The 12,031-nt window shown below is 40.8% G+C and overlaps 1 protein-coding gene across 1 annotated transcript; it reads left to right on the forward strand.

Moving 5' to 3' along the window:
* Positions 1 to 5,832: 5,832 nt before the first annotated feature.
* Positions 5,833 to 11,763, forward strand: nrgna (neurogranin (protein kinase C substrate, RC3) a). The gene is made up of 3 exons (XM_027015867.2): positions 5,833 to 5,999; positions 8,467 to 8,613; positions 11,188 to 11,763. Exons 1-3 carry the CDS (start codon positions 5,985 to 5,987, stop codon positions 11,206 to 11,208), a joined length of 183 nt encoding a protein of 60 aa, XP_026871668.1. The 5' UTR covers positions 5,833 to 5,984; the 3' UTR covers positions 11,209 to 11,763.
* Positions 11,764 to 12,031: the final 268 nt, after the last annotated feature.

Here is a 12,031-nt window from a genome sequence, read left to right on the forward strand (position 1 = left end):
GGTTTCCTCATTTGCAGGATTATTCTGCTCCTAACCCCTAGATAGATAGAGAGATATATAATAGCATGAGATGAAATTAAATCTATGTGTCAGCAGGGTCTTTCCACACAAAGGTGTATGTGGGTGTGTGTTGGCTTGGGGTGAGTGGGTGTGCAAGAGGGAGACAGAAATTTGAACAACGGACATGGAAGGCACGTCAAGGCATCACAGGGTGGATTGAGGGGAATGTTACACCTTTCACACTTCTCAAAAATGTCAGGGACTGAATTTATTAAACACTTATCTTTTTTAATCCCCAAGGGCACACTTATCAGACCAGAGGACAAAACCCCACAGATCAATGAATGTATGAGTCATTTTATAATGCATTTTGGAACATGACCCAATGGGAACATCCCCAGATCAAATTTTAATACAAACATCTCATGTTAGGGCAGGTTTTGAGAAACAAAACTTGCTCCCAGATTTTACACTGCAGGTTCGGGAAAAAGAATGTCCTGCTGATTCACCAATAAGCCCATTAAACACAGGATAAATATGTGGTAATACACAGCATTTATATTTAGGTTTTGATTACAGGTCTTATACACATTTGTTAAAAGGATTCCATGGACAGGACAGAGTTGACACTGAGACTGATGCTGCTGTGTTTTGCTCTAAAAGGTAAGCCCTTGTTTTTTACTTCCTCTTAATTTGTTTTAAACAATTGTCCATTTTTGAGGTAACTATGTATTGATTGCTTTAGCCAGCATTTTCCTACCTACCAAAACACTATGAAATGCTTGACTGTGCTACATAAAGCAAAGGTTCACTGTTTTATTTTTCCCCGGAATTGTGAATTACATGCACTCAGGTCAGTCACTGTGCCTTGTAGGCTAACTTTCATATTTCTGATGTTTTAGAAATTCATTAGTAGGATACATTTTTTTGTGGGCTAAATTCTGACCCAGTTCATTGTAAATCAGCAAAACCTTCATGCCAAGTTAGCATCTTGTAACTATAATGAACTTAAGACTCACTGATATACAGTGAGTGATAAGAACGTGGTGAGGACATTTTCAGAAACTGGTTTCCTTTCTTTGCCATATTAGACTTAATTTATCCTGCATTTGTCTTTTGAAAAGACTTTGGGAGACTGCATCCATGCCACCGCTGGCATGCACTCTTTGTCTTATTCGTCAGCCAACTCATCACCTGTAGGCTTCACTCTCAACCACAGGACTCCCCTCAAATCTCCAGGAATGCCTCGGTGTTTTTAAAAACAATCCCTCTCGCCATAAGCTTGCCACTCTTTAAGTGTCTTCATGCTAAACAAGCCCCCCCTCCTCCACACACACACCCCCTGGCCCACAGCAACAGCAACAGCACTACAGCTGCACTCCCCTCCGGCGCGGGCGCTTGCCATGCGGTGTGTGTACGACTACGAGGCCCATGGGAGCATCCAGCAGCTGTCCCTGCAATGGCGTAGTCCCACCAACCGACTCCTCTGTAACTTCATCAAACACAAAGCCTACCGGAACTGCACAGCAGGCTACTCGATGCTCTATGTACCTGGCAACGCTACGCTCATCATTGACAGCGTAAAGGAGGATGACTACGGCAAGCACGTTTGCACTGTGAGCAAACGCCATGATTTCTTGGACTTCTTCATCGAGCTCATGAGAGCAATAGGTGGGTAGATGAACACTGGCTGGATTCTAGAGTTGTCCGGGTTGTGTCTGATTTTTATTTGCATTTATTTTTGTTTTTTCTGGAGTATAATACTTTTTGTGTAATCCACAGGAATGTCTAGACTCTAGCTCACCTGAGTCCCAGAAAACCTAATAATAAGAGCAAAAGGTCTTCTTTTTTTTGTTAAAACCATATGGTATAAACAGAATATTTTATGCTGAACAACAAAAAATACATCCCCCCCCCCCCATGACCTGCTCTCACTGAAACGATGCAGTAGCTGTGCTGAACACGTGCGTGAACATGCACGTACAATAGTGCCAGTTAGTTTGAGTGCCTGTGGTGTGCTGGCTGTACAGAACATCCAAAAAGTGAGATGTTCTTCCTTTGCAAGTGTGGGATTGATAGTCCAAAATTACACTAACAGGGAGGGGGGGGGGGGGGGGGTTGCTGGTTCTGGGTACTGATGCTTGGTGCCGGTCTTAATGGTTGCCTAGCACCCCTAAAGCTATGATACTAGAATTGCCCTGGTATAATCAGAAGTGATATATTTTTAATTGTTCTTGGGATATGGTTAATAGATCATCTTTACGTTGTTGTTCAGAATCTTCAACCACTCCACCAGCAGGCAAAGGGGAACACTCAGGTATGTTATTAATAGCCATAAGTGTTCAGTCCTAAATGTAATAGTTTTGTCAAAGCAACTTCATATTTAAGGAGTATTTGAAACATATAACTATCTGGAAATGAGGCAAACTGAACAATGCAGTATTTGCAGAAAGTGATTCTGAGATTTGCTGTTTTATTTTCCCTGAGGTTATGCACAAGATCATCTCTTCCTTCTCGGATGCAGTTTGTTTGTGTCAGTCTTTGGGTGCTGAGGAGAAAATATGTTCATCACCATAAAGAAAAGGTTACAGTGAAACTACTCATAAAAGTTTGAATCAGTGCTAGTGTCTGGCTCATAAAAGTCTAAAGACATCTTGGCTTGTTAGCACTTTCTCTCATACAGAAATGTAGTTTATTATAGTTTGCTATTACAAACCAATATATTATCCTTTTTACTTGTACTTATGCTAATTGACCACCAGATGGGAGAATATACATTTCCAATCCTATCTAATCAAGGAAAAACGCCCATAATAAATAGCTTACAAGGTTAAAAAATGTAGGTCCAAAGCTTACGTTGTGATGTTTTTGTTCCCACGCATGTTATTCCCCTATTGCTTCATTGTAAATGGAAACCAATAACTGATTATAACACCCCATGATAGGCAGTTACATGGATAGTTGCCCCAAGGAAAATGTTGGCATGTACTGCCACAAATGTTAAACATTGATTTACATTTACATTTACAGCATTTAGCAGATGCTCTTATCCAGAGCAACTTACAAAAGTGCTTTGTCATTTACACATAGAATACATCCTAGCCAGTACAGTAGGTTAGACTCCAAGATACCAATGAACTAGAATACTGTTGATATACAGGGATCAGTACTGATGCCTAGAAGTGCAAAATATATAAGGTCTATCTCCAACAATAATTAGCACAATAACAATAAGTACTAGAGTTTGTTGGTCAACAAAGGAGCAGTCAACATCAGTGTAATAAACAATACCCTACAATAAGTTAGTCAACATAGGAGCACGGTCAATGGTCATTTAAATATTCCCCAAATAGATGGGTCTTCATTAATGGTACACATAGCAAACTTAATTACACACCCCACATAATGCAAAAAACACACCACTGCAAAGAATTATGGGGAGTTCCAGGGGAGGACCAGGATGCAGAACTCAAGTATAAATGAAGTGGGGTGCATATTAACAACAGCCAAAGGGGAAAGCCTGTGCTGACCTGTGATCTCATTGATGATAACTTGAATAAAACCACACACAGGCCTTAGGGGTTCTGGCCTGCCCTGCCTGTTCGGACCCTTTGACATTCCCAAGGAAATTCCACCTCATAGCATGGAGCCAGGACTTCAGATGAAACTTGGCATAATGACTAGCCAAGAAACAAAGTGAAGTGGCGCCGTCTAGTGGAGAAAAGAAGAAGGTAAAGTAAAGATGACATGACCAATAACGTCTGAAAGCTACAAGGGCATTTCTGTGAGGCCATAGAATATAAGTGGGTGTGTCTTTGAAGCCATGCGTGAAAATGTTCGCGTACCATTAAGTCCTACTCATGGAGTGCTTGGGCATGTCTTTAAGATCATAATGCCATGTTAATGCATAAGTGTGTTTTTTACTTTATATACAAACAGTTAGGATTAAGGTAAAAAACATACATCAGTTACACTGGCACACCTATTCTATCTGTAGCTCAGTGGTTAAGGTACTTGATTTGTAATCTGAAGGTTGCCAATTCAAGACCCACAACTGCCAAGCTGCTGCTGTTGGACCTCTGAGCAAGACCCCAAACCCTCAGTTGCTCAAGCTGTATTCAGACATAATTGTAAATCACCTTGGATAAAAGTGTCAGATAAATAATGTAAAGATAGTTTTCAACATGTATCAACTTCTGACCCTTTTGTTGGGAACCTAGAAGAGCAGGAAACATGAAAAAGTGAAAGGAGAACTAGCTGCATGATATTTGCCTAAAAAATAGAAGAACAGGGGCTGAGAAACTTACACCTCACTGTTACTTCATGAAACCCACATCCACACACCTCCACTTTAAGTCGTTCCCAGTCTAGATGTTCCACTTCACTGTATGAGTACTATGACCTGCTCTAGCAATTATCAAGTTCATTAGGAGCTGAATGAAGTATATAATGCTTTATTCTTGCCAGACTTGGAGACTTGGAGTGTTTACTGTTTAAGAAACATTGGTAACTGAGTTTTAAGAAAGTGAACTGTTACATATATTGAACTGTATGTAGTGTCAGACTCTGCAGTAAAGAGCAGAGAAAGATGAAATATTACTGAAACTGCAGTTTGGAAAAGTGCATTGTGCCATAGTACCTTTGATCATAGAAAGTAAATTAATCTGACAGAAAGGCCTATAATTAACCTGCTTTTTTGCAGCTTGACTGTTCAGAGAGGTGTGTGGTCTGTTTCACATCCAACCTTTAGGGTCCATGCAAGCAGAGGTTAGTGGATGCCAAGTTTCTTCTAATGGTCATGTAATAAATTAATGGAATATGTGTAGGGAAATAGAACTTGGTACGAGTGATGGCTCCTAATTACAAAGATACAAATTAAGGTTTTTCAAACCAAAATTAGGGTAAGCATGAGTGTGACTCAATCTTAAGAACAGTGAATGAGGGTGACCAGAAAAGGCTAGATTAATACTCGACTGAGAGTACCACTGAAGTTCAAACCACTATTATCCCAGTGCCATCCACCTGTACCATCCATTATCCCACAGAATTTGCACCACTATTGCCCAATTTGCGGATGGTTCGCTAATCCTAAATATGACATCTTTCCCATTCTTCCACTGAAATGTCAGATTGCAAATTTGCAACAATGTGCCACACATATGCTGTGTCCTAACTATGCCACTCATGTTAAACTCTTTTTTTTTTATTTAAAAAAAAAAATCTGGACTATGTTTTAAAACCTGAACAATGACAAAAGAAGAAACAGCGCAAAAAGACGTCATGTTAGGTATGCTGCAAATCACAGGGCTGGAGCTGGTGGTAATCGGTGTTCATAAAGAAGGTTTTTGTGTAACTACGGGATTAAGCGCCACAGTGGGATACTGTTAGACGTTAATGAGGAAGTGAAAGCAGAAGAAGACTGTAATCTCATGAAATGAGCAACACGCAGATTACAGTAGTTACGTGGTCATAACCAGCGGCATACAGCCCTGATCAGGTTCATCTGTAAACTCTATCACACGAACATTTCAATCTATCTGTCCCTACCTGTATTAGTGGTAGTAATTAATGATAAAACAGTCTATTATAAATGTAAATAGCGTTTGAGAGGGCAAAATAGTGTTTTTAATATTATTGGAGGGACTATGGACTGCTTGGTCTACTACAAGAAATAACCCAAAACAAGCGGGTATGTATGCTGAAAGGGTGTGCCTGTATGAAGGAAGACGCTAGAGCAGCGTAATTGGGTCCCCAAGTCCTAGCCTCAGCGGCGGGATGCCACCTGGGCTGTCGCAGAAGCTGATTGGTCAGTTAGATTACAGCGTTATTGCATACAGAATCGGAGTGCAAGGGAGGGAACGTTCTCAGTAGAGGAGAAGAAAAGCATCGTTGCGTCATTGGCGCCTTTACTGTGATATCCCTCACTACTGTTTTATCGGACAACAACTGTAATTTATAGAAACATTTCATTTCCTTACGCCACTATGGACTGTCGGAAAGTAGGTAGAGTCCTTTTTAAAACTTTCGTGGTTATATTTGTATAGCTTTGATGTACTTCTGAGCTCGACTAACTTGCAGGTTAATTTTCTTGTTTCTCGTTGATAGTTACAATCAATTAACCGTCGTGCTACTAAACAGACTCGCATGTCAGAAGCGATGTTGTCTTTCAGAATGCAACCTACACATTCCGGTGTCAGCAACGAGTGGCAGATAATACACCTGCAGCTGCTGAGTCGTTATATAATGGTCTGTCAAGCGGTGTCTTGTATTGTTGTACTGCGTGTATAGTTTAAAATACTGCGACTTTGATAACGGTAATGGCGAAATACATGGAGTGAAAAAAATAGTCTACATGAAACATTAAAGCACATCTTGACTTGACTTGACTTTATTGCTGTTTCGTTTAGCTAATTACAACGACTTGAACACGTCAGTTCAGACTATTCAAGGAGATATGAGATATTTTCACTTGTCATTTTAATTTATAGTATCCACCGGTTAGAATTTGGTTAGTAAAGATCTTTCAACATACCTTATATGATGTTAGTATAAGGAAGTTTGCCACAGGTTGGAATGTCCTTTTACAAATTATTTTTTCGTACAAAACTTGCTTTCTGTTTTCCTTTTCGTATTCTTTGAAACATGGAAATGTAGGTTAATTTTCATCCAGTGAGTGATGTGTGCTGACTTAAACTGGCAAACACTTGACAGAGGCACTCTTCTGAACATATTTCTCTTTGTCTTTACACCTAAGAGGTCCAACTCCCATGCCCTGTCATTTATTGTGCATGGCAAGGAGCTCTAAAGGAACAATTTAATTTATACTCATGTTCTTCTTTGACAATGAACGGAACATTCAGAATGTTTAAACACAGATGCCTCTTGGAACAACACTCCTTGTCTCAGGATTTTGTATTTGACTTTAAATGGTTGCATTAAAATGGTAGAAATAAATTTTGTTATAGGGACCTGTGTGTCTGTGTGCGTGTGTGTGTGCGTGTGTGTGTGCATGTGTGCGCGCGTGCGTGTGTGTGAGTGTGTGCATGTGTGGGGGTGGAGATGTGAGTAGGTTTGTGCTGAGTGAAGATTTGGTCTGGTAAAAGAAGTGTGACTAGCACTTTCACATGGGCTGTGGGAAATGCACGTCCCAGCTGAACTGCCCTTGCTATGATGATATTTACTGCTGCTTAATTGTCTCCGTTCATCTGTCACTGTTTGGCAGAAATGGAATAAAGTTTTCCAGCTGTCAGAGGACAATTCCATAGTCAAGATCCACTGATAAAAAGGGAAAAAAAACAGTCATCTTCCTCCTTGTTCTCTCCAATGGCTAAACACATGCAGCCAGGGGTGTTACACAAGTCGTCCCTTGCGTGGGTTCTGACTTGAGTGTTTGTAGGAGGGCTCAGAGCATTCCAGAGACACCAGCTCTCTGACTCTAGTCCAAAGATAAGGCTTGTGGCTGGTGAGACAGATGGTCATTTGCATGTTCCAAGCTGACGGAACCGTTCTAATGACACCCGCTCGCAAGTGGAGCTCTCATGCAAGATGTTTCTTGAATGATGATTGGTCTCGGTACCGATGCCTATTCAAGGGGCAGAGAGGCACGATTTCTATGCACGGCTCCTAACTAAACATGGACCGTCCATGTATCTGAGTGTACCTCAGAGACATGAAGGCATATATGCCTTTCGTTATGGTCTTGATGCAAATGCCGACCCTGCCGTCCGAAAAGGCTAGCGGTTCAAAGCCGTCCTCAGGCCCTCGAGGGCTTGTTTGGTGTGTAATAGATCAGTGTTTATCCCCACATATCTGTGGCGGTGCCCCAGGGGAGCACTGCGCTTCCGTCCCGCTCAGCTGGCTCCTGCGCACAGGCCGTGCTCCCCAAACGCCAGCACGCACACCATGCAGGTGAGCCAAATTAGATGAGCTGTTGGAAACTTGGGCCCCCCACAGGGACGTGCGACAGGGCCTGGATGTACGCCTGGGAGTGCAGAGAAAGGAAATGGCATCACAGAAAGCCGTTGGGACGGAAGTGTGACTTCGACCTGCCGACTGGCTCATTAAAGCCAAAAGGGATTTCAGCGGAATTTAACGGCTTATGGAAAAGAAATTTGAGATTTGTCAGTGGTACTGTAATAACAGCAGGCCAAGCACATCACAAATACTGCAATGATGAATCTGTTTGTTAATGTCAGGTTGTAAATTTCAGTGGTTAACAAATAACGAGATTTCACTGCAAAATGTCAGCCTAATTTATTTCTCTCACCCCTCGTATGTGCTCACCAGATGGGGTAGCAAGAGATGAATCACTGTTATGTCAATAAGCAGGCCAAACTAACAAAAGGTTTCTCTTGTGCATCCCCGTGCCACTTCTACAGGGTCATGTGACAGGTTGTGCCAATGCTCATTCGCTGCTTTCACTAACACCTTACATAGCTGCCCTTGCCCTCATCTTCTGTCATGCAGGAAGGGTGCGCTCAGCCACAGGACGAGGACATCATGGATATCCCCCTTGACGACCCAGCTGCTAACAAGGCTGCCACTAAGATCCAGGCCGGCTTCCGAGGTCACATGACCAGGAAGAAGATGAAGGACGACAAACCACGGGAAGAGGTGTGTGACTGTTTACTCAGTACACTGGCAGCAGGCCAGTAAAAGCAGTGCTAAATGCTTGTGTTTAATGCCCATTTGTTATTAATGCTAGCTTTGCAAAATTCTCCTGCAGCAGACTTTGAGGGCAAGCCTGCCTTTGCACTTCTTGAGCTTGCCCGTGAGAACTTGAAATCTGGCAACAGAAATGTGATTTGACGACCCAGCTTCTGCTAGCAGGGTCTGTGTCATGAGGCTTTATGAGAACTATCACACCTCTGCCACACAGACTGGCCATTCAAAGCGGAAGTGTCCAAGGCTGTTTGTCAAATTATCTGTAAGCACTGGGGATAACTTTCTGCAAAACAATATTCGAGGCACACATCCGAGGCACAAACACCTTGTTTACAAACACTTAATTATGCCCCAATGGGAGACACCTGTCCACTCCTCCTTGTCTCATGGACACCTGGGTCTCCAAAGCCCCTTGATATTCACACTTTTAGATAGGGAATCAACAGGAAAGAACTAGTCCAAATATTAACTCAATCAAATCATTTTTAGGTAAAATATTAAAAACATACATAATATCACAATCTTTTTCATATCAGTATTTAAAATAAGATTTTAAAAATGCTGTGAATAGTTAAGGTTAGTAGTGGGTTAGTGGCAGCATTTTCCAAACACGTCTTTTGCTTCTGTGGCTCCAACTGCATTAACAATTCTGAAAACAGTTTCACACAAATGAGATCATACTCTTGAAACAGATGACTCACCTCCCAAACATCATCATAATTATGCAAGATTTTGCTTCCAAAATGACTATGAACCTTTGTTCAACTTTCAAATGTCTAAAGGCCAGTCTGTTGTTTCAGTACCACAATAAAGATGCTCACTAATGCATACTAATACCTGACAACCCTCAACAAAACATAAAGCCAGTAATTTTGGTTAAGTAGCTACCGAAAACAATAGCAAAGCTTCAGACCTTGGTCCATGCCCAGCAAAATTCCCTTTGTTAATTTAGCTTACAGTCTTCTTGTGTGTCTAATATCTGAAAACATTTTTCATGACTTATCAATGCATATTAGGATAGGCTGAATTGTGTCCTAATAACTACACTATCAACACAGTACCGTATGATGTCATTAGGGCAGTTATGTATAAGAAAGAGTATGTTAAAACAACATATCACATGCAATTATAGCAGTTATCCAATGACAGACTTCCTTCTTAAATTCAGAGGGGTTCAGTTTGCCATCAAAAATGTAAAAAACATTCTGGTATGGTGATATAAAAGCAATACCTTGGCATTAATGCAATACTGCTTCACTATATATAATGGTCCATTTTCAGTAGCTGTTGAATAGTTCACAGTCAGATCCATCACAGAAAGAGAGAGGAACAAAAGTAAAACCTAAAAGTATTTGCAATTTATGTCACGTTTATTCTCTTGAGGATTTGATTGTGTCCAAACATGTTTCATTTTTGCACAATAAGCCACTGTTGTGGACTTTATGTGAGTGTTTATTAAGGTTTTAGGCACCAGTCCATTTTAGACAATAGCATCTAAGCAAGAAAAAACTTTCACATTTGTATCATTTTCACACTTTTCAGACTCAATTCACGGTTTCACCTCATTTACACATTTTCCTTCCCAGACTCCCCATCTTAAAATGTTTGGAATGCATTTGACACTCTTGACGAGAAAATGGTTTGCTGAGGATATACAGTGCTTGTTTGATAGTGCTGCGCTATCATTACGCTTGTCTCCTTCACTGAAGATGTCTCAGGCCTCAAGTCATTTGTGCTTGACTGCTCCATTTGCAGTGAACATTAGGCTAACGGGGGGAAAAAACATTTGTTCATAACACAGATTTCAATGAGATTGTCATCAAGGATTCTAAAGGACCCGTTTTAATATACGGTCTACAGAGCTTTCAGCTTGAAGTCAGTACCCCCCCCCCCCCCCCCAGATCTCATTGTGACTAAAACGGTATCCTAGCAATGCTGCCTTAATTACTTGTTGCTAGGCAATAATACCAGTGGTACCCAGTTAATGCCATGGGAGTACCCTCTCAGTTGTTTTATTTATGCATGGTAAATGCGTATAATGCTACAGTGTGCTTTGACTTAAAAGCTAAGCATTATATATGTCTTTGGTAAATATACTACTAATGCATTACAATGCATTAAAGTGACTCAGCAAGTAAATGGCGGTATACAAATACAGTGGTTTTATGAATATTAATGCAATACCTGTGTGTGTTTGACTGGATTCTCAGTAATAAATATCAAATATCAAAGTCTGGATTTCCATAACATCACATCAAAAGATATTTCTTGAAACTCATTTACACCTCTGTTATACTATTAACTTCTATTAAAGTGTATTTACACATAGCTGTGTAAATACAGTGTATTTACACATAGCTGTGGTGTACACTGTTTCTTATGTTTCATTTCTGACAAATATATTTATTTCTCAAACACAAAAAGAGAACATACGTGTGCATCCTTTTTTTTTTTTTTTTTTTGTACGTAATCATTATTCTGTGTAAGAAGTCATTTTGATCACAGTCTAATCTCCTGTTCCAGAAACAAAGGGACCAGAAGTAGCCAGAGAAAATGGCCGCCCTGGCGGTGCCGCTTTCCCTGAGCATGGCGGAGTAAGCACGTCACTGCAATAACCAGAGGTCCTTTTTTCTTCTTCTTCTTCTTCTTTTTCTTCTTTTGTCGAAGAGCAACCTTCAGTGTATGATACATATACAAGTGTAAACTTAGAAACTAGGTCTGGAGCCTGACCTCAGATCAGTGACCTTTTACTCTTCCTTTGCTTCCACTATAGCCTGGACAGCAGTCTGCGACACACAATAGCCTCTCAGCATGTTAAATAGCTTCTACACAAGGTCAATTTAGAATTAGGGGGTTTGGTGTGATTGTTTAGAAACATTTTCAAAAGATTTTTGGTTTAAGGCATGATGTCTGTTGCATCTGTCAGAACAGGCTAAAATGCATTTACTGATTTTTTTCTCAGTTTGATTTTTCTTTTTTGTGCTCACCTCCCTGCCTGTATTCTTATAATATGAGAGTATGCATTTATTACAAGACAGACCATTGCCTTTTTTAGTGTGACTTTGTTCTGCCTGTTTAATAAAGCAAAATGGGGTTGGATTCAGTGCTTCTGGGTGTTTTTTCTTCATATGTTCACCTGTCACAGAAGGCTCTTCCCCCGCGAGTCACATGGTATGGCCCGCCGCGTGCAGAGGATTCACATTTGTACTGTTTGTAACCACGCCCCCCAGGATTGCACACAACTGCACAGGGTTTAATGGTGAATGTCTGTCTGTCTATTTAAACTCATGTCAGCGTGTGCTCACTGTTGGTCATTGTTGCTACGTTTGTGTTAATGTCTATCTCTGTAGCTGTAACATTAGTTTGT

This window comes from Electrophorus electricus, chromosome 6 (assembly GCF_013358815.1).
Source record: "Electrophorus electricus isolate fEleEle1 chromosome 6, fEleEle1.pri, whole genome shotgun sequence".
NCBI classification, from domain to species: domain Eukaryota; kingdom Metazoa; phylum Chordata; class Actinopteri; order Gymnotiformes; family Gymnotidae; genus Electrophorus; species Electrophorus electricus.

Coding starts and splice junctions, on each gene's coding strand:
- nrgna (XM_027015867.2), top strand. Junction 8,614..11,187: donor ACGACAAACCACGGGAAGAG/GTGTGTGACTGT, acceptor CTCCTGTTCCAG/AAACAAAGGGACCAGAAGTA.